The 21,206-nt window shown below is 36.1% G+C and overlaps 4 protein-coding genes across 9 annotated transcripts; 2 read left to right on the top strand and 2 right to left on the bottom strand.

Annotated features, from left to right (window-relative positions):
* Positions 1-2,896: 2,896 nt before the first annotated feature.
* Positions 2,897-5,226, bottom strand: LOC108817069 (basic leucine zipper 61-like). The gene is made up of 4 exons (XM_018589665.2): positions 4,484-5,226; positions 4,147-4,237; positions 3,889-4,015; positions 2,897-3,355 (listed from the first exon to the last, which is right to left on the bottom strand). Exons 1-4 carry the CDS (start codon positions 5,071-5,073, stop codon positions 3,207-3,209), a joined length of 957 nt encoding a protein of 318 aa, XP_018445167.2. The 5' UTR covers positions 5,074-5,226; the 3' UTR covers positions 2,897-3,206.
* A 1,762-nt stretch (positions 5,227-6,988) lies between these two features.
* LOC108817070 (probable N-acetylglucosaminyl-phosphatidylinositol de-N-acetylase) lies at positions 6,989-10,376 on the top strand. 3 transcript variants are annotated; one of them, XM_056990843.1, is made up of 11 exons: positions 6,989-7,353; positions 7,986-8,067; positions 8,328-8,447; positions 8,529-8,580; positions 8,693-8,763; positions 8,949-9,013; positions 9,105-9,149; positions 9,243-9,323; positions 9,424-9,491; positions 9,567-9,770; positions 10,088-10,376. In XM_056990843.1, the coding sequence occupies exons 1-11, from the start codon at positions 7,330-7,332 to the stop codon at positions 10,170-10,172; spliced, it is 897 nt and encodes a 298-aa protein (XP_056846823.1). In that variant the 5' UTR covers positions 6,989-7,329; the 3' UTR covers positions 10,173-10,376. The 3 variants fall into 3 exon arrangements, with proteins under 3 accessions (XP_056846823.1, XP_018445169.1, XP_018445171.1); XM_018589667.2 differs by lacking the exon at positions 6,989-7,353 and having other exon boundaries at positions 7,934-8,067; positions 8,339-8,447; XM_018589669.2 differs by lacking the exons at positions 6,989-7,353; positions 7,986-8,067 and adding an exon at positions 8,082-8,228 and having other exon boundaries at positions 8,339-8,447.
* LOC108817066 (phenylalanine--tRNA ligase, chloroplastic/mitochondrial) lies at positions 10,327-13,187 on the bottom strand. The gene is made up of 10 exons (XM_018589663.2): positions 12,845-13,187; positions 12,577-12,770; positions 12,166-12,372; positions 11,957-12,074; positions 11,689-11,765; positions 11,356-11,535; positions 11,207-11,251; positions 11,012-11,116; positions 10,759-10,872; positions 10,327-10,560 (listed from the first exon to the last, which is right to left on the bottom strand). Exons 1-10 carry the CDS (start codon positions 13,032-13,034, stop codon positions 10,510-10,512), a joined length of 1,281 nt encoding a protein of 426 aa, XP_018445165.2. The 5' UTR covers positions 13,035-13,187; the 3' UTR covers positions 10,327-10,509.
* A 346-nt stretch (positions 13,188-13,533) lies between these two features.
* On the top strand, positions 13,534-21,138 carry LOC108817938 (myosin-16-like). 4 transcript variants are annotated; one of them, XM_056991066.1, is made up of 26 exons: positions 13,534-13,796; positions 13,943-14,083; positions 14,637-14,780; positions 14,881-15,026; positions 15,122-15,278; positions 15,568-15,626; positions 15,742-15,901; positions 15,975-16,124; positions 16,192-16,328; positions 16,404-16,550; positions 16,646-16,747; positions 16,993-17,050; positions 17,129-17,230; positions 17,616-17,653; positions 17,753-17,879; positions 17,972-18,139; positions 18,282-18,413; positions 18,494-18,603; positions 18,702-18,762; positions 18,916-19,093; positions 19,204-19,409; positions 19,502-19,621; positions 19,693-20,055; positions 20,155-20,294; positions 20,445-20,690; positions 20,897-21,138. In XM_056991066.1, the coding sequence occupies exons 2-26, from the start codon at positions 13,958-13,960 to the stop codon at positions 20,910-20,912; spliced, it is 3,393 nt and encodes a 1,130-aa protein (XP_056847046.1). In that variant the 5' UTR covers positions 13,534-13,796; positions 13,943-13,957; the 3' UTR covers positions 20,913-21,138. The 4 variants fall into 4 exon arrangements, with proteins under 4 accessions (XP_056847046.1, XP_018446267.2, XP_056847047.1 ...); XM_018590765.2 differs by having other exon boundaries at positions 20,445-20,683; positions 20,897-21,137; XM_056991067.1 differs by lacking the exon at positions 20,897-21,138 and having other exon boundaries at positions 20,435-20,676.
* Positions 21,139-21,206: the final 68 nt, after the last annotated feature.

Genomic DNA, 21,206 nt, shown 5'->3' with positions numbered 1-21,206 from the left:
AGTCTAATTGATTCATTCTTGGATAGGTTCTTTTATTTCCTTTTCTATAAAATAGAGGGAGAAGAATGGTATTTGCACAAAAGAGGGAGAAGAATGATATTATAGAGGGAGAAGAATGATATTATATGAAGATTTATTCTTGGGTTCACCCCCTAGGGTGAACCTTTAGATTCACCAACCAATAGTCTTTAAGTATTTGATATTTGATATCTTTTAAAAAAGGAAACATAATTGAATTTTCAAATTAGATTAAAATTAAAAAAATCATAAATACATAAAAAAAATAATAGTTACAAAAAATAAATAAATTAATATTATTAAGCCTTCACTAAAATACTAAATTATATACCCTAAATCCTAAAACATATACCCTAAATCCTAAACCCAAAAATTTTAGGTAAACCCTAAGCTTTTTGATAAATCTTAAACCCTAAATCATAAATATTAAAACCTAAATCATAAAAACAGTAAACCCTAAATTCTAATCACTAAACCCTAAACTCTTGGTAAACCCCGAACCCTTGGATAATTCATGAATCTGTAGGTTCACCGACCAATATATAATGTTTGAGTTTATGATTTATCCAAGGGTTCGGGTTTACCCAAGGGTTTAGGGTTTACTGATTAGGATTTAGGGTTTAGTGTTTTATGATTTAGTTTTTAATATATGTGATTTAGGGTTTAGGATTTATAAAAAGGTTTAGGTTTATCTAAAATTTTTGGGTTTAGGATTTACCTAAGATTTTAGGGTTTAGGATTTAGGGTATAGGGTTTAATATTTTACTAAAAGCTTAATAATATTAATTTATTTATTTTTGTAACTATTACTATTTTTATGTATTTATATTTTTTATTTTTAAAATACAATATAGTTTAAAAATTAAATTTGTTTCTTTTTTTAAAAGATGTCAAATATCAAATACTCAAATACTATTGGTTGGTGAACCTTGAGGTTCACTCTAGGGGGTGAACCTAAGAATAACTCTTGTATGAATGGTATTTTCTATTCTAAATATAGGAAGATAATATAAGAAGAACATTTATTTTAGAGTGGGAAACAGAGGCAGTGGAAAAAGAATGTCACATTTAAAGTCTAATACAGAAATGTGTGTATGAGATATTTTTTAAAAGATCCAGTTATCTTATACATTAATGATATAATTAAACTATAAATTAGATTGTACTAGTTTTAGAATATTTCAGTAATTTTCCATTTTTTTCGTTTTAAAATCGATTCGTCTCTTTTCATTTCACTTTAATGTTGAAAGAGGAGATGATATATCTTTAAAATTGCTCTTAACAAATGAACAATGAAAAGAAGATAACAGGAAAATGTTAATTTACTCCTTTGTAGTATAAAGATCAAACAGATTCACTTGAGTAAAATAAATAAGAAGACCCCGTGAGAGGTAGGCCTTGGTATTGGCACTGACACACGAGTTCAAACATTGAAAACTGACAATATCTTCATACATATCCCAAAACAACACCACTAAACCTGTCCTTATAAAATTATCCTCCTCAATTTTACTTATTTTACCACTCTTAAATTAATCCTCCTATCTTCAGTACTTTCTCTGTAACTTTATCTTTCGTCCGTTTTAACTTTGACTGTCTCATTCTACTTTGGAAATTACCTAAAAGATACCTTGAATTTGATTAAACATTATTTATCAATTGTTAATTAAGAAAACATCTGCAAACAAGCCAATCATGTAGCGAGACCATCGTGGTCCAGCCCAAGGAACATAGCACGTGAACTTACAGCTTAGCCTCAGATGTCTCCACGTTCTTTCTTTTTCCCCCTTTTCACCCCCCACATTTTCAGATTTGACCCCTTTGACCTAATTTCTCCAAAAGGTTTAAATAAAATTGCATGTTAAATAACAATTATATAAGATTAGATATTTAAAAGTACATACTTAAAAATAGATTTCCACCAGTATAAAAAACGAAACATAGCAGATATCCGCTTTTTTTTTAATATTTGTGATTTATTTTGTTTTTAACGGATATTAATTTTTAATATTTGCACAAAATATACAAATATCATATTTTTAGGTCGAATCGAAGCGAATAGCAAATCGAATTAAATTTGATGGATAAAATACACAGCCCTATTCACCAATAGTCTTTTTATCTGTAATTTCCTTCAATAATAATATTTGTTATGTTTGTAAATCGTATATGAGATATATAAATGTATTACCATCTAGATTCTACATGACATCTGTAACATCTGGAGTTTGATATATAAAAATGCTACTAGAATTGATTTGACTACTTATGCCATCGAATTAAACTTAACTTTTCGGTAGTATATATTTTTTATAACTCCATAATTAAGCGTGTTTGGACTGGAATAGTGAAATGATGGGTGATCTATCGAAAAATAATTTGCGACTTTATATGAATGAGACCAAAGCACGAAAAAATGTTATATGGTGATTCCAGAGTCGGTAAACAATGGTTTCAAGCATTCCGAAAAAAAATTAACAGACTAATCGTCAGATATAATAAGACCCACGAGACGATAGAAAGAGACGGTTGGAGCTTTACGACGTCATATCTATGTGACTACATGTCCAAGCCCTACGTAAGGAAGTAACATTCTACACATTCTTACTTGTTTTTCTTTGTTGTCAAAATCACTAGAATTATTACTTGATTGTTTCTTTTTATGAATGAGGAAATAATTTTATATGTGAGTTTAAGGAATCTGAAATTGCTTTCAGTCGCTTCAAATATAAATCTTAAAACTATGGGTGCATTATTTTAATGAAACCAAGTGTAAATTAATATCTTTGTATTATATGGATGCTTGGCACACACAAAATTTTGATCCATGCATGTGACAAAAGAAAAAGAATTTTTAACTATTCGATTACCCCAAGTCTGACAAGAAACCGATGAAAAAATATTGAACAATATCAATTAGTACACAATGCTTAATTAGATGCTCCAACAAAATATTGAACAAACAACAAATCAACTAAGTTCTTTTTACATATCATTACCAATTCCCCCTCCCATTCCACAAGAAAAAAAAATCAGATAGATCAAAGCAAATTCATCACAACTTTAAAAATGTGATTGGATTAAATAAAAAATGTCATCTTCTTTGATAAAATAACTTCTTCACACAAAGAGGATAGTCGAGAATTATTTCACCATGAAGATATAAGATCTTAATGAATGAAGCAGCTTTAGGCATTGAGGAGCTGCTCTTTCTCAATGGACGGTTTGATATCGGCCGGAGATTGGTCGGAGACATTATTCTCCGGCTTCTTGAGGCTCTGTTGATGATATACTTGTCGAAGTCTCTCTATTTCTCTCTTCAATGCTTCTTGGTGAGCTGAAATTATTAAAGTTACAATTATTGTTATGATTATCAACAAACCTACATGTTTAATGAGTACTCACATGTTTTTGTTTACTTATGTCATATGTGCACACATGGACAGTTGGTCTAGCTTATTAATCAGGCTATTGTTTATCAACCATGTGATCTATCATTTATGGTACCTAAACCATATTATATGATAATTATTAAGGAGTATACAACCCCGTAGAATTAAGAAATGAAACATCTACTAAAGTTATTCATGATTTGAACATATATTATATATTCCATGTAATGTTGTAAATTATGAAGCATGCATTGCCGCAAGTACTTCTTTGTATAGTCGTACAGCTAAAGAAAAATGATTTGGTCGTGCCTACATACTGTCAGTGATAATTAAATACATGGAGTGAAAATAATGGCAAAATAGTAGTAGGATACAACATATTCTGTAATTTGATTATTTCCCTGACATTTTCTCTATATTAAAATTTTGTTTTGTTTGTTAAAAATCATGTAATTGGAAGTTAAAATAGTAAAATTACCGTCTTTGAAAATTTTGTCTTGTGCTAAAGCGGCGATACGTTGCTTGATAGCGCTATTGTCGACGTTGAGAAGCAGTCGCTGGTGATCCAAAAACGCAACTCGTGGCGATAACACTGAAACTTCCGTCTTCATCATTCAACAAAATTTAGTTAGAAGCTAGTATTTCATTTCATTTTATTTTAATTTTAATATATTAATAAACATTAACAAATATCAAATGTAATGGTGGATCTATATATACGTGTGTAAATTTTCACCTGCAAAGAAGTAACGCTCCGTTCAAGCTCTGATATGTATTGCAGTTTCCTCACCCTTGATCTCTGTGCTGATTGCCTGTTTGCTAAAATTCTGTACAAAATTTCAGTGAAAACAAAATAATTTTATTATTATCGATGTGACACAATTTTTATAAAAAGAAAACAGATATATATATATATATATATATATATACTAATTTTATATAGAGAAAACTGATATATATATATATATATATATATTGAACGAGTTAGATATTATAATTCTACGTGCATGCATGACCTTGGTTAAATTTTGTCTTTTGAAATAGTAATTTAACCCGAAAGTGATTAAATATACCTTTTTACCCTTTTGGGATCGTGAATCCGATTACCGGAGCTTCCACCGGAGTCTTGATTTAACGACGGAACATCCTGTGGCTCCGTCTTGCACTGGCTTTGAACCTCGTCTGTTTCGTTGTAATTGTTAGCAGCGACGTTGCTGCTGGGATCAGGTGTGGTGTCCATGTGATTATGATGATCGGACGGTGGTGGTTCTTTGTTGTTGTTGTTGTAATCGTCGCTGGACGGCGTGGAGGTGTTGGAAGAAGAACGAGTGGGACCCACATTGTTGTGTTGGTTATTGTGGCTTTGGTGTACGTCGTCGTTGAACATGGACATGAACTGCTCATCGTCGAACCTGTCGAAGTGGTGGCTTCCTACGCCGGAGGAAGGAGTCTCGAGGAACGCGATGGAGTCGCTGATTGAACGACGGTGTGTCCCACGACGAGTCGCTGAGAAGTCGAGAAACTCATCCATCCATGAAGGATTCTGTTGTCCCGCGGTTGCGGCGGCTGTTGCGGCGATGGAAGGTAGTTTTTGGGAGGAAAAGTCAGGCCAATGGGGCGTCGTAGTCGTCATGGTTGGGATCTTTGGAGGGAGTTGTGCCATTAATGAGATTTAATAAAAAAAGACTTTTTATTTATGGGATTTCAAGAATGAGAGAGAGAGGAGGTCGATGAGAAACGAACAAGAGTAACTAAAATGGCTATGTATAACAAAGAGTAGTTATACAAAACAGAAGTAAGAGATAGAGAGAGAGAGGAGATGCATGAGATAAGATAAATTTTATAATAGAAAAAAACTAAAAACGAAAATTAATTTATATATGGATTCGATCTCTCAATGGGGTCACATGGGGAGAGAGAGCGAGATCAGACAGCTATGAAACAGCTGTTTGGTAAGAAAAAAGCCTTGAGGTCTTAAGAGAAAATGGAGAAGCAAGCAGCAAGCAGCACGCAGCACGTGCTCTTAGTGAACCCCTCCTCTCTTAATTTATTTGCTTAATTATTCGAACGTCTTCACATCTGTAAAAACGTAGTATAATATAATGATCAGCCTTTGGAAACATTCTTGCGTTCCTCTTTTCCACATGCTCCCGCTTTTCTCTCCTCCTTCCTCCGTCTTGAACTCTTGATTCCTCGCCGTCCTTGGAGCTGTACACTTGGCCAAATGCTACCTGATGCTTGCATTTGCTCTCTTTAGATATGTAAGATCTGGACGAGAACCAAAATGATCAAGTGGTCCATGCAAAGTCTTTACATACAGTAATCGAATTTGGACCAAGGTTGTCTTCAGGTGAAGTTAGTGAAGCACCCGCTTTAGTCACCAAAATTTGAATATAAGTCTTAGGACATCAAAACTTTTAAGTGTAACAGTTTATGGATAATAATATTTTTCGTGCTTCAGGAGTCTAAATACATAGAACCAGGAGTGCTTGGAGCTGTAATATGGTTACACCCCTTTGCCTTAAGCATGGTTTCAAGTCGGCACTTTATCATGAGTTTTATGTTACGTATGATTTGAATATTATCGCAATTGCATTTTGCACTATCATGTATCTAGTAAACACCAGTTTAAGGAATGACCACATTTTAAAATGACAAAGAAGAATAGTTATAACAGTGTATGGACATTAATAAGTTGATAGTATAGGAGTGGCCACTTTATCAGATGAGAAAGAACAGTCCAATTCCAATATAATTAATTCAGTTCTCTTTATGTCCTTCACATGTACCACTTAGTTTATATATAGCTGTGAGAAGCATGAATATATATGTAAAATTAGCTCTCTCTTACTACTAACAATCAAAATAACAAGAAAATCAATCATCAGTATTGAATTATGGCAGTGCAATGATAATTTAAGGGAGAAAGAGATAATAAATTACATAGGAAATAGAAAGAATGAATTAAGTGGGAGGGAGGCTGAGACTAAGTAGTGGAAGAGTGGGAGATAGAGAGAGATGAGCTGTTGAAAGAGCAAAAGAAAAGAATTGAAGAAGGGAACCATGTTCATGTGTCAGCACATGTGCTTTGCTTTTTTTTTTTTTTTGTATATTATTTTGTGACTTGTGAGGCCTCTCCTCTCTAATTTGCTTTGTCCCCAAACCAATGCCCCATGTAGGCCAATCGTTGTATTATTTGTTCTTAGAAACAGAAGAGAATTTATTTGATTGAAGCTACTATGTAGGTTATAATTGTACTGATTACAAAGATGGGAACCTTAAAAATACATATTTATATCAAATAAATTGTTAATGATACCACAAAAAATTATGTAAGAAAAATTTGGTTCAATATATCTGAGTTTTCCGAGTCCAAGCTTCTTTTCGGATCAATCTCTCTTCTTTATTGTCTGAACTTAGGGTAGTTAAAGCAAACATAATAGTGAGTTCTCAATATATATTATTTAATTATGGGTATTTTAAAATTGCAGGAAAACTTAACTAAATATATATATATATTTCGGTTGAGTTTCTAATAATTTTAAGATACACACAATATCCTTTGGTGATGTGTTCGTCTCCTCCTCTTTGCTATCGATGTCGTCTGTAAGGGTTTGAGGACAATCCGATATGGTGACTCACTTGTTTTTAGGCGGGGTTCTTTATCGTCTATGAGCTGTCTGTTTTCAAGGAGAGTTATGCCTCTTTATGTGCTTAATACCTTTATGTTCATAGCTCCGACGAGTTGATTCAGTGTTCCTTTGAGTCTATGTTGTATCCTATGTGTCGTGTGGGTGGTGTTGGAGCCTGTTGTACCACCTTATGTTTGACCGTAACTCGCTTCCATGTAAACAGCTGATTCGGCTGAACTTTTGTCTCTCCGTCGAAATTACTAGGATTTGTTGGTCGAGGTCTGTTGATGCCTACTCTAAGCCACACTTCGGTGAGTTCTCGACGATTTTTTTTCTGGTTATTTTTTTGTTTCATCTGGTTAATTGCAGGTTCAGCAAAAAACACTTTGAATAAGGTGATTATAATATTGTTCTACTCGATCTTTTGCCTATTAATTTTAAGTTTTCTGTGTTTGAAGTTTGGAATTAGTTTTATGTATCCTAGTGGTTTAAGACAAAAAAATAGATGCACAGATTTTTGGCTAAACAATCTTTAGTTTCTTCTTCATTATGGTATGTGTATAATAAGAATATAATAAACTCCAGTCTTTTAAACGAGGTTCTTAACTTCAGATAAGAGATGATTTTTAGTTTTTTTTAGATTTTAAAAAATTAAGAATCATCTTTTAAATAAAAGATATAGGAACTGTCTCTTAGCCTAAAATAGTAAAAAAAAATTGTTAAATCAGGAATTAAAAACTCCGGCTAAGATATCGGGTTAATCACGCTCTTACGTTATTGGAACCGTATGCAAACTTTGTTTTATAATGAAAGTTAGCCGAGACATGACCTGACCCAATAACATGAGCCGTAACTGGGCTGTGAAAGCCCAATGTTGAATAAATTTCGTAATATCTCGTCCGAGTTTACAACTTTCTTCTTTATCCTTGTCGCCGTCGTCCAGCCTTATCCGCCGCCTCGTCGCCGTCGAACAGCCACCGACGCCGCCTCGTCTCCGTCCTATCAACTTGTCCCACATTCGCGAGGTTTGCTTCGTTGGTTTTACTGTGTCAGTCTTTGATGCTCGTTTGGTCGTTCCGTTAAAAAATAAGAATGTTCCTGATCTGATCATCTGAAACGAGTCAAATCAATCAACACATAAGCTCTATCTTCTAAAAATATCCACATTGATCATCTTTACCAGTCCGTAAGTTGAATCAATTGAATTCAGCAACTATGAAATTGATCACTGTTACTATATTCATTGATCCCGCAGAGTGTATACTGAAACATTTGTATTGATTCATTGTTGTCAAGATGGCATGGCTTGTGGCTACTCTTTCACTGATTGTTATCTGGCTCGCTTCTATATTCAAAGTTTTCTTTGGTGCAACGTCTAGTTCCAAAACTGCGGTTCTTGATCATGGCAAGAATCTTACTTTCTTCCTTTTAATGCTTACTTTTGTGCAAAACTTTGATTAAATATCTCATTTGTCTTGGACTTCAGGTAACAAGAGGAATGTGTTGTTCGTCATCGCACATCCTGATGATGAGTCAATGTAAGTTTTGAGAATGCTTCTTCTGTCTCTCTGGTTGTTGTTGGACTCAATGAAACGTTTTTGTTTGTTTGGTGTGTTAGACTGAGAGATTACGCTTTTACGTTGTCGACAGGTTCTTTTCTCCAACAATAAACTACTTAGCTTCCAATGCCTACAACCTTCACATGTTATGCTTCTCCACTGGTACTTTCTACATTGGTCCAGTACTTTCCTTTTCAGAGTTGTGGAACTAACATAAGTCCTTTTGTGCCACAACATAGTTGCATAGTTATTTAACGAGTTACATTGATGGGACCTTGAGGAATTTCTATTCTAGCGAGGCATGCTACTGAAAATGCGGTTTGGATTTCTTTTTGGGATTGTTTCAGGTAACGCTGATGGTATGGGAAGCATTAGGAAAGATGAGTTGCATCAGGCTTGTGCAGTGCTTAGGGTAAAACGTATTTTAGTAAAAGAAGGGATCTATGATAGTTTTTTACTTGTTAACAAGGTGTTTGCTAATATATACATCGAACGTGATGCAGGTTCCTCTTCAACAGTTAAAAGTTCTGGACCATCCAGATTTACAGGTTTGTGGTATTATATCTTCTCAGAACATGTGTTGTATTTTTTTCATTCACCATATTGTTCGACGGCACTAAGTATATAGTATTCTCTCTCAGGATGGTTTTGGGCAAGTATGGAGCCATGATTTGTTAGCAAAGATCATCGGTGAAGAAGTCGGTAATCACGATATTCACACGGTATGACTTGCCTCCTGAATCATAGTTTAAGACACTCATCAAGATAAGACACTTAAAAAAATATTTTCTATCTGATTCTCCATGTACTAACTACTTTCAGATCATAACATTCGACAACTATGGTGTTTCTGGTCACTGCAATCACCGTGATGTGCACCACGGAGTATTGTACGTTAAGATCTTGTTCTAATCCATGAGCCTTGAAACCACAAGTCCTTTCTCATGACTCTGTTGTACATGCAGAAAGTTCTTGCAGACTAATCCAGAAAGAAATATCAAAGCTTGGGAACTCGCAAGTCTTAATATCTTTCGCAAGTACTCTGGACCTATCGACATTTGGCTGTCAATTTTATCCTCAAAAAGACATCCGAGCAAGGCAATCATCGTAAACGAGCAGCCATGGAAAAGCTATGAAGCAATGGCCCAACATTTAAGCCAATGGGTTTGGTATGTCTCCTTCCCCAATATGATCATACACTATAAATTAATAATGTTAGGACTACACAAAAACTATATTTATTTTACTAATTTATAGAAATTATTAATTTATCGAGATATTAATTGAACTAAAAACTCAATTTAGACTATGAAATTATATTAATTTATAGAGATATTAATTTATAGATTATTAATTTAAAGAAGTTATATTATGTCTTATTTCTAACCATAATGATTGGGAGGCATGATAAGAACTGAAACACGATCTCTGTTACGGTTCTTTTGAAAATGAAAGTTGTTTTGTTGTTGTTGTTGTGATTGCGCAGGTTCCGGAAGCTTTTTGTTTCATTTTCAAGCTATACATACGCAAATACACTTGATAGGATAAACCCTCAACCGGTTAACACTTGATGACTGCCCTATTCATACAGCTCTTGTCGAGGCAAAGGCGATACAGTTTTGAACAAAAATGTAGCTTGTAATGTTACTTTGCCTTTTTTTTTTTGGTTTGAAAATCAATATTATAAATGGGGACATTTACATTTCTGAAAACTCCTCTCGTATGTAAACACAACCACAACCTTATATTTCTTTCCTTTTGGAATTTTAAACAAAGTACATATATTTTATTTGAGGGTAATATAATTTTCGCAGAAGAAAACAAATTCATGTAGGAGTTACAATATAAAAGAACCTGAAATTTAGTTCGCCATCGTCTGCAACAACTCTAGTGTTCAACAAAAAAAAATCACCTTAGCTCAACATTCAGTTTTCTCTGCACCTCATCACGCACCTTACTCTGCATTTGGGAAATCACCACTATTTTTAACACTAACAAGCAATTAAGCCAAATGCAACCTTTCAATTACGATGTTTCTTATGGTTATATGGAGTGTGTCTTTTAGCTACAAAAGGTTTTGAGTCGTTAACAAGTTTAGATGTCTTTCTCTTCTTTTTTACTGGATCAATGATGAAAAGGAGAAGCAATAATGATTACCTGCAGATCGTTGACCTCCTCGTCAGTAAGAGAGCGCTCCATGGAACGGAAGACAATTCTGTAACAGTGACTCGTCATCCCTTTCTTATTGGTGAAACTATCTATCAATTTCACCTGTGAATCAATTTGTAAAAGGCTATTAAACCACAACTCCGAAGAACATGATTATGATACAAGTAAAGTAAAGCTGAGAAATAGATCAACTCCTGTAAAGTTAGCAACCAAATACCAATCAAAAAGATAAGTTATGTACCTCTTCAACAAGATCCCCAGCGATTCCTCTCACAACTTCACAAAAGTTATTCTCTGTGAATGATTCACTGATCCAGAAACTAATGTCCTTATAACAAGGAGGATACTGCAAAACAATGTTTTGTTTAGCACCGTCATAACTTACAGGACAAATGAGTCTTTCCCTCATATTCATAAGACATGAAGAATGTTTTACCTTTGAGAATGGCTTGAACTTGACTCCAAGCTCTCCTTTTCCAAACTGAACATAACATCAATAGACATTGATGTGACAAAAGAACTCAAAAGTTTGAGAGAATAAAAACTTCATCATCCAATTTTGTAAGTTGTCAATCAAGTAATCACCTGAGAGGTAAACCGTTCATCGTCTGACCAGAAAAGTCTTATATCAGGAATGTCAAACAAAACCATAGCAAGTCGTTCCAATCCAAGTCCAAAGGCCCAAGCAACATTGTTTTCTAATCCACTCTGCTTCAAAATCCTTTGTTCTGTCACCCCACAACCCAAAACTTCTAACCAGTCTTCCTGAATCAATAACCAGATAAAGCTTGTTATCTTGCTGAGATTGGTAGCCAAAACACAACTCCACTATGTATGGGACTACACAAAACAAAGTATGTCTCTCTAATGCAAAGCAAGTATTCTTATGCGAGATATATAAGATGGGAAAAAGAATACCTTAAAATAAATTTCAAGCTCGAAAGACGGCTCAGTAAATGGAAAATATGTATCAACCCATCTCATCTCCACAGCACCTGGCACCCAAAGAAAGCTTAAATTAGAGAGTAACAGATTCAGAAGCTTGTTCTGTGCTAAATCGTTGCATCTAAATATCTGCATCTTCATTTTAAATTTGATGCTATAATCGATAATAATCCTATAAACCCCCCAAAGAGTTACAGCGAACTATCTGAAGATTACTTCTGTTGAGCGGATCTTAGCTTACCAAACAAGTGACGTGCCAACCCCTCTAGACATTTCTTCAAATCCTCAGCAGCATACAATGTAGAATCCTTGCCAGACTCGTTCCAGTCCTCAGGAGAAAACACACAAAAGCCTTCCATCTATAATAGACTCAAGAAAAACCATAAACATCTAATATAAGAAACACATGAATAGAAACAAAAAAACGCAGGGACCTCGAGAATAGAAAACCTGATGGAAAACCGGATAATGAGTAGAATCGATAGAATCTCTACGGTAAACATCTCCAGTAACAAGGAAACGTCTATGACCTTCCCTCAAGAGCTCAGCTTGGTGAGCACTTGTATGGCATCTCAAAACAGTTTGGGAATCTACATAGTAGGTGTCGTTAAGGCTCCTGCTTACATGATCAGCAGGGACTAGCACATCATCAAAGTTCTGACACCAAAGGAAACACTGTTATCATGATTGCGACTATGCAACTCTTTTACTGATAAGACTAGAGCATATACAAAACGAAAACTCAAGCTAAGATCTCATGGCGATCCATATACTAAAGCTCCATTCATCACACAATATATAGCATGTTCCTCTAACAGAAATGAAACAAGAGACTCTCCTATCCTCATGATGTACACTTACTTGCTTGGTGGTAACAATGGGTGAAAGATCTTCGAAAGTCTCAAACTTTTTAGCGTAGTTAGAATCGAAGTAGTGGTAGATAGCATTCTTTATGATCCCAATAGGATGTTTGTCTCTTCTGTGTAACTGCATCCCTAGTTTAGAGAAGATGGAGTCTGGCACATTGTTTGTAGGATCATCCTCTCTCACCACATCTGCAAGAAAATGGTTTAACATTGGTTTCACTAAACCAAATCCAATTATGATTCTGTAAATCAGAAGCACGAACCGTTTCTAGCGATAGTGACGCCGCCGATATCAACGGCGGAGACGATGGGGAAGCGGCGCTTCTTCGTTTTGGGGAGGGGTGGAGAGTATAGAGCTGTGGAGGAGAAGGAAAAGCGTTTGAGTCCGTTGCTGGAGAGAAGAGCGACGGAAGCTCGGGTGATGATAGTGGACTGAGCTGAGAAAATGGTCATGGCGTCACGAGCTCGGAGATGAGTAAACCAAGAAATTTATAGAGAAACACCGTCGATGAAGAGGGAGAGGAGACGAAGTTTCCGACGACGAGAATCGCGGTGGCGACTGGCGGCTGTGAAAAATCGTCGATTTTAGTGGGAGTGTGGACGTGTAAATGGATTGAATTCGGTAAATTACTATTATACCCCTTCTCTAGATTACATTTATTAAATTGCAAATTGAACCCTTAGATGTTTTACAAATCACGGCTTAAACCGTAAGTTTTATTCGAGACCCTGATTAAGATTTTGAAAATCAGAGTACAGTAACTTGACACGCAATAAATTGTGGATTTGTTTTAATAGAATGTTTAGGAAAATTATAAATTAAATTTCCTAGAATCGAATCCTGGTTCGGGTTTTCTTGGCGGGTGGGGTCAGATTCCGGGTCAGTAAGGTAACGAGGATGTTGGTGCTTTTGCAAGTGAAAGCCTATTCCGCTAAAAAAGGGAGGGAAAGAGAGAGAGAGAGAGAGAGAGAGAGACGAAGAGAATGGCGTCCACAAGAATGGCGAAATCGAAGGGGACTTTCTGTATCACTCTCTCTTCAGAAATCTATCATACGCCACCAGAAAGAGAAAGAGAGAGAGAGAAAAATAAAAATTAATCATATTACTCAAACATTGCGTTTGAATCCAGAAGAACAAGCGATCATTCGTCTTCTCGAAAGGGTCTTATATAGCTCCGTTGATCGTAACTGCTCAAGAGGGAGCTATATCCACAGGTATTTTAGCGGCTATGTAGTCAGTTATAATTGCGAGAATGGTGTTCGATCCTTGTGGAAGATATTTTGTGTGGAACACAAGAATGATCTGTGTATATGTACTTGGAATCCGCTGATAGCTTGTGGGGCTTATTTGAAAATGATAGGAGGGTTGTTACGGGATGGCTGAAAACGTAATGGTGGATTCTCATGTATGGGTGGAAGACCCAGATGTTGCATGGATTGATGGAGTTGTTGTTGATATTAAGGGTGACGTAGCTACTGTTAAAACCAATGATGACCGTGAGGTATTTATAAAAAAAAAACAAAACACGTTCTTTTTCTTTTTTATTTTTAGTTTATAATTCGTCCCTTAGTGAGATGATCTTCAAGGCAAAGTAGTGTGTTGAAGTCTTTTGTCATGTTAGAGAAAAATGATCATGGGGTTATAATGGCAAATAATAATATTACTCTGCCTTGTAAATCTTACTTTCTTGTAGCATATATTGCTCCCAGTTGTTTACAATTCATCACTTTGTGATCTTCAACGAAAATTGTTTTGCAGTCCCTTCTCATGGGAAATATATGGAAAATATTACCCTGCTTTGTAATTCTTAGTTTCTTTTCTGGAGATTTAAAGATACGGATCTGATGAATACATTCTCTAACATGGTTTCATCTTTGTTCTTGTTTTATTATTTGTTTTCACAAAAATGCTCAAAATGACGGTATTGCTTTTAGTCGTTTGATACAAAAACCACTGGCTGGACAACTATATGCCTTAGTTCATTTTTACTAGCATTTCTGGATCTTGTTGGTGCTACTTTGCTTTTCACACTTCTGATTCCTTTTAATGACCAGGTTACTGCTAATTTATCAAAACTCTATATAAAAGACGATGAGGCTCCTTCAGAGGGAGTAGAGGACATGACACGGTTGTCTTATTTGCATGAGCCTGCAGTTCTCGAGAATTTGGCTATCAGATACGGGCTCAATGAAATTTATGTAAGAAAATATTTTACTTTCTGGTTGCAAACCAACTATTTTCATCCTCCTCCTTAGTAAAACGCAGTAAGTCTGTTATAATATTTTGACATCATGACAGACTTATACAGGAAACATTCTTATTGCTGTCAATCCCTTTCAAGGACTCCCGCATCTTTATGATGTTGCGGTTATGGAAAAGTACAAGGAAGCCTCGTTCAAAGAGCTGAGCCCTCATGTTTTTGCAATTGGTGGCATTGCATATAGGTGATTACGAGTCTGTATTTGTTTGTTTCTGTCATTGTTTTTCTATAGGAGTGTCAGAAGTGTTTTGTTTAATAGTTTGAGAAAATTTGCAACAGGGAGATGATCAATGAGGGCAGGAATAAATGTATATTGGTAAGTGGTGAAAGTGGGTCTGGAAAGACAGAAACCACTAAGGTGCTCATGCGTTACCTTGCATACTTTGGAGGGCATACTGCAGGTGAAGGAAGGACGGTTGAGAACCAAGTTTTAGAAGTAAGTTGTGATGAATTTATTAAAACATTACAGTCTCCTACACTTGGAGGATGAGCTTTTAAACCTTGCTGCCTACATCCAAGAAATTTTAAGGCTATGTGGAAGAATTTTTCCCCTTTACCTGCTTTAGAAAAAAATGATATTTTGTTTGTGAGGCACTCTTGAGTAGACAGTCCTGAGATATATCTCTGCATTTAGATCCACTGGACCTTGCTCATTAGGTGATACCACTTGGGTCTGTCTTTTGGTTTTGGAACTAATTCTATATGCCAATTGGATCATGTAACAGTCAAATCCAGTTCTCGAGGCATTTGGAAATGCTAAGACTGTTAAGAACAACAATTCCAGGTAAAGTTAACGCTTTTATTAATGAATGCTTCCATTTTTCCCTTCTTTCACTTTGCTTGACCTCCTCGCTCTTTTACCTGCTATTAGTGGATGTTAATGCCTTTTCTTGTGGCAGTCGTTTTGGGAAGTTTGTGGAGATTCAGTTTGATGACATTGGTAGAATATCTGGGGCAGCCATCAGAACCTACCTCTTGGAGAGGTCTCGTGTTTGCCAAGTTTCAGATCCTGAACGTAATTATCACTGCTTTTACCTCTTGTGTGCTGCTCCTCCAGAGGTAAGCTATCTAAGTTGGGCTTACCTATAATCGGATGAATGTTTGAAGTGATAAATGATATCAAATTTTGCAGGATGTTGAGAGATTTAAATTAGGGGATCCTAAGTCATTTCGCTATCTTAACCAATCTAGCTGCTTCGAACTTGATGGTGTAAATGATGCAGAGGAGTATCTTGCTACTAGAAAAGCTATGGATGTAGTTGGAATAAGTGAACAAGAACAGGTTTGCAATTTTCCTATCACATGTTGCTTGCTATATGTGAACGATTTATACCCTTTTGTCTCCTCAGGATGCAATTTTCAGAGTTGTGGCTGCCATTCTCCATCTTGGAAATATTGAATTTTGCAAAGGAGAAGATGCTGATTCCTCATCTCTAAAAGATGAACAGTCAATGTTTCATCTCCAAATGACGTCAGAATTGCTCATGTATTATATGCCTCTTCTACTTCTCCAAATAAATTCGGATTCTTGTAATGCAGTATTTACAACTTGTTGTTTTAGGTGTGATTCCCATTCCTTAGAAGATGCTTTGTGTAAGCGTATGATGGTCACCCCAGAAGAAGTTATAAAAAGAAGTCTTGATCCTCTTGGCGCTGCCGTTAGTAGGGATGGTTTAGCAAAGACAATATACTCTAGACTCTTTGATTGGTAATTTTCTATGTCGATGTTCAAATATCTATTTTTTTTTCACTATGCCACTGATGATGACGTCTGCTAAGTCAGTACTCACTATGATTTTCCAGGTTGGTGAACAAGATAAATATCTCTATCGGCCAAGACTCGCACTCTAGGCGCTTGATCGGAGTCCTTGATATTTATGGTTTTGAGAGCTTTAAAGCCAACAGGTGATGGCCGAGAGCATACATGGCTCACTCTACAGGGGTGATTATCTTAATTGTCAAAATACACCACGTGTCCTCGAGTCTAATAGATGAATTTTCAGTTCATTTACTCTGAGCTGAGATATGATAAAAATACATTACTTCCTCCAGAACTGTGATCTTAGGAGGACGTAAAGAGAAATCTGTACATCACCCAATATTCTAAACTCTACTTGTTGTTCACTGACTTGTTTATATTGTTCATGCAGTTTTGAACAATTCTGCATTAATTACACCAATGAGAAGCTGCAACAGCATTTCAACCAGGTATTAAGGCCAGTAGGTTATGGCTGCTGATTTGGCTCAAGATCTGTTAATTAATCTAAAACCATTACTATTGTACAGCATGTATTCAAAATGGAACAAGGTGAGTATGAGAAAGAAGAAATAGATTGGAGCTACGTGGAGTTTGTTGATAATCAAGAAGTCGTGGATCTTATTGAAAAGGTTTGTTTTATCCTTTTATCTGATTCTTAAAGACAGGTTCATGTTTTGATGTGTGCGATTGGACAGTAGAAACCCACTTTAGAAAGCATTCATCTAGAGTACATTATCCTACAGCTCAACCTATGTGGTTATCGAAAATGCTTTCACTTGTAGCCTCGAATCCATGTTGGATATCTTTCCTTGCTAAGCCTGAAAGATTCATGAAAGCATTCAAGAGTTCTATCTGTTTTCATATATGCTCACGTGTCTTAAATCACTATGCATTCTTCTGACTTGAAAACACATAGAATAGTGGGTCTTTTCTTATTCATGGAACGGTCTGTTATTTCCACTACTTCGTGTTTCGTTTTCTTCTTTCTGAAATTTTGATTTCAATCTTTTGCAGAAGCCCGGTGGTATTATTGCTCTTCTAGATGAAGCATGGTATAGTAAAATTTTCTCTACCTTCAACTGTACTTCAGTGTTTCGTCTCCAACCACTATAATTATGTGTTATAAATTAAACGTTTATTCTCTCCTGCAGCATGCTACCCAAATCAACTCCTGAAACATTTTCGGAGAAGCTGTATCAAACATTCAGGGATCATAAGCGCTTCATAAAACCAAAATTGACTCGATCAGATTTTACATTAGTTCATTATGCAGGGGATGTAAGCTACATTTCACACACTGATACTTTCAGAATTTAAAATAGCTATTGTTATGATCCTTAATGTGTCTTTCCATGTTCTTTTTTTTTCAGGTTCGATACCAGTCGGATCAATTTTTAGACAAAAACAAAGACTATGTTGTTGCTGAGCATCAGGATTTGTTAAATGCTTCCAAATGTTCATTTTTGTCAGGTCTTTTTCCTCCTCTTCCTAAAGAGAGTAGCAAATCTAAGTTTTCATCCATTGGCGCTCGTTTCAAGGTGACTTTCCTGCAATTCCATTGAGACTTTGTTTTAACTAATAAGTAGGACTGGATGATTAAGTCACACACAGGAAACTGTTGAACTTTTGATGCCACACTCATCATCTGTATGGGCTGACATGTTCAAGTAATTGGTGCAGCTACAATTGCAACAGCTGATGGAGACACTGAACTATACTGAACCGCACTACATCAGATGTGTGAAGCCAAACAATTTGTTGCAGCCAACAGTGTTTGACAATGCCAATGTCTTGCATCAGTTACGCTCTGGGGTCAGTGTTTCATTTTAATTGTTCATATTAACGTGTTTTGATGGTGTCTTGAGGTGTTATATGATATTTGTCTTATGCAGGGTGTTCTTGAGGCCATCAGAGTGAAATGCGCTGGATATCCAACAAATAGGACTTTCATCGAATTCTTAAATCGATTTATCATTCTTGCACCGGAGATTCTGAAAGGAGAGTATGTATTAGCTCTACCCATCAAGCTTGAACTTTCTTCTGCTCGTCTTCCTTATTGCAGTTTGTTATCACAGTTCCCTTACCATACACTGTAAGCAGGTACGAAGCAGATGTTGCATGCAAGTGGATTTTGGAGAAAAAGGGACTTACAGGTTACCAGGTAAGGTTCCTAGGAAGTTGACTAAATGTAGAAGGTATCCCAGTTTTGTATGAGTTGAATACATCTCGAACTATGAGTATTCAGCTATGAAATTTGAGTTTCTCAGATAGCACATTCCCATTGGTGGGTGTTGATATGATATCTAATTTGCAGATTGGAAAAAGTAAAGTTTTCCTTAGAGCTGGTCAGATGGCAGAGCTAGATGCACACAGAACAAGGGTGCTCGGCGAAGCAGCGAGGATGATTCAAGGGCAAGTTAGAACCCGTCTGACAAGAGAACGATACGTTCTCATGCGGAGGGCTTCAGTTCAAATACAGGCTAATTGGAGAAGTGAGTTATGGCTTTTATGGTCTCATTTTAGGTTTTCTTTTCTCGTTATGTTTTCATTGATATGCCCAGGAAACAGGTAATGCTGATAAAGTCTCTCTTCCATATTTTAGGAAACATTGCAGGAAACATATGCAGGCACATGAGAAGGGAGGAAGCTGCCATCAAAATTCAGAAAAACTTACGTAGACAGGTTGCAAAGAAAGAGTATGGAAAGACCAAATCATCAGCAGTCACCTTGCAAAGCGGAGTCCGGACAATGGTTGCACGCCATGAATTCCGTTATAAGTTGAAGTCTAAGGCAGCAACTGTGATCCAGGTCTTTTTCTCATTGCATACTTAACAAATTCTTAAGGAATCATTATATCTCAAGAAACAGAAATGACTTAAATAACTCTAAAAAACTTGCAGTCGTACTGGCGTGGTTACAGTGCTATATCTGACTACAAGAAACTGAAAAAAGCTTCTCTGGTTTATCAAAGTAAACTCAGAGGAAGAATTGCCAGAAAACAGTTGGGACAGTCAAATCAGGTATTCTACAGTATTTAGAGAGAAATAGAACATGGCTCTTCTCAAGTATTGATATTAAAACATGGGTGTAGGCTGACAAAAAGAAAGAGACAGAACATGAAAGAGAGGTGGAGCTTTCCAATAGAGTGGAAGAGGCAGTTGATATGTCAAGTGATGATGCGGAGAATGGAGACGAACAGTATCCGAAAATCTTCATCCGAGCAGATAGTGGACTTGATAAGTCCTTTGTAGTGCCTTCAGAGCAAAGTGGTGATGAAGAGATAGAACATGAAAGACAGACAAAACATTCCATCCTAACAGAGGACGGAACTGAAAAGTCCATTGTTCTCGAAAAAGAGAAGCCTTATAATAACTTTTCTGTTGTAAGCCACATAACGAATCCTATTCGTGATACAGAAGTTGAGTCCCTCACTGCCGAAGTTGAGATGTTGAAGGTAATGTTTCTATGTCCACCAACATTTTTGAACAGCTTCTAGATATGGCATGCCAGCTATCTCCAGATTACATGATGTTCTGTTTATTACACTCTTCAGGCCTTGTTGGTAGTTGAGAAACAAAGAGCTGACATTTCCGAGAGAAAATGTTCTGAAGCCAGAGAACTTGGTGAGAGAAGACGCAAAAGATTAGAAGAAACCGAAAGAAGAGTTTACCAACTACAAGACTCTTTGAACAGGTATTATTGATTAGTAATTTGAACAGCAACCAGAGATAATCTTAGATCTATCTTCCATCAAAAATAATAGTCGACTGTCTTAGTGAAAAACTTAATTTATGGTTTTAGGTGTACATTTCCTGATGCTAAGTCTTGTTTAGTGTATTCCAGGTTGTTATATTCTATGTCGGACCAATTCTCGCAACTAAAATCCATCTTAAGATCTCCGTCTATGTCTTCAACGGTGGCTACAGTGCCAGTTGTACGTGATGATCTTGCTGACAGCTCTGAGAACTCTGAAGCTTCCTCAAGTGATTCTGATTTCACTTTTCCGGCTCCATCTACTTCTTCTGCAGATAATTCAAATCTGCAAGTCATTGTTCAAGATCTATCAAGCACAGAAGCCAAAGGTCAGTGGTAATAGCACTATAATCCCATTATAGAGTTCACAACAAAATGGTTCTTTTTCCAAAGTCAGTTTCGTCACCTAGAAGTATAGATGTTTGTATGGTTGCACTAGCCTCTAAATCCACCTTAATGCAACAAACATTTTGCACAAGGTATACATTGTCAATAGAATGGAATCATGCTTCTTCTCATCTGATAGAACAATAATATTGCAGGAACAGAGAACTATGACAATGATAAGGAAAGGGGCTTTGAAGATTACTTTTGATGATAAAGCACCGATTTGATCTCCTCACCAGATATTTTGAAGTGCTGATAATTTTGTACTTCATTGTTGTGCCAGAGGGCAAATGTTTTAGTTTTGAAATTAGTTCAGGGTCTGTGTTCAATGCATGCAAAAGCTATGTTTGTTTCTTAAGCTAATACAATTGCTACTTAATTCTAGAATGATTAATTTGCTTTCTTTTGTGTTTGAAAGCCTTGTGTTAGTTCTTAAAATACAACAAAGCAGGCTGTCTAGCGACT

The sequence above is a fragment of the Raphanus sativus genome, chromosome 7 (assembly GCF_000801105.2).
Source record: "Raphanus sativus cultivar WK10039 chromosome 7, ASM80110v3, whole genome shotgun sequence".
NCBI lineage: Eukaryota > Viridiplantae > Streptophyta > Magnoliopsida > Brassicales > Brassicaceae > Raphanus > Raphanus sativus.
This window is presented reverse-complemented; position numbering and strand designations above follow the sequence as displayed.

Coding starts and splice junctions, on each gene's coding strand:
- LOC108817069 (XM_018589665.2), bottom strand. CDS start 5,073: ATGGCACAACTCCCTCCAAAGATCCCAACCATGACGACTACGACGCCC. Junction 4,016..4,146: donor GGAGCGTTACTTCTTTGCAG/GTGAAAATTTAC, acceptor TGAATGATGAAG/ACGGAAGTTTCAGTGTTATC. Junction 3,356..3,888: donor AGACAAAATTTTCAAAGACG/GTAATTTTACTA, acceptor TAATAATTTCAG/CTCACCAAGAAGCATTGAAG.
- LOC108817070 (XM_056990843.1), top strand. CDS start 7,330: ATGCCTACTCTAAGCCACACTTCG. Junction 8,068..8,327: donor ACTTGTCCCACATTCGCGAG/GTTTGCTTCGTT, acceptor TGTATTGATTCA/TTGTTGTCAAGATGGCATGG. Junction 8,764..8,948: donor CATGTTATGCTTCTCCACTG/GTACTTTCTACA, acceptor GGATTGTTTCAG/GTAACGCTGATGGTATGGGA.
- LOC108817066 (XM_018589663.2), bottom strand. CDS start 13,034: ATGACCATTTTCTCAGCTCAGTCCACTATCATCACCCGAGCTTCCGTC. Junction 12,771..12,844: donor CGTCACTATCGCTAGAAACG/GTTCGTGCTTCT, acceptor ATTTTCTTGCAG/ATGTGGTGAGAGAGGATGAT. Junction 10,561..10,758: donor AGGAGGTCAACGATCTGCAG/GTAATCATTATT, acceptor TCCCAAATGCAG/AGTAAGGTGCGTGATGAGGT.
- LOC108817938 (XM_018590765.2), top strand. CDS start 13,958: ATGGCTGAAAACGTAATGGTGGATTCTCATGTATGGGTGGAAGACCCA. Junction 15,902..15,974: donor TGTGTGCTGCTCCTCCAGAG/GTAAGCTATCTA, acceptor CAAATTTTGCAG/GATGTTGAGAGATTTAAATT. Junction 20,295..20,444: donor CTACAAGACTCTTTGAACAG/GTATTATTGATT, acceptor AGTGTATTCCAG/GTTGTTATATTCTATGTCGG.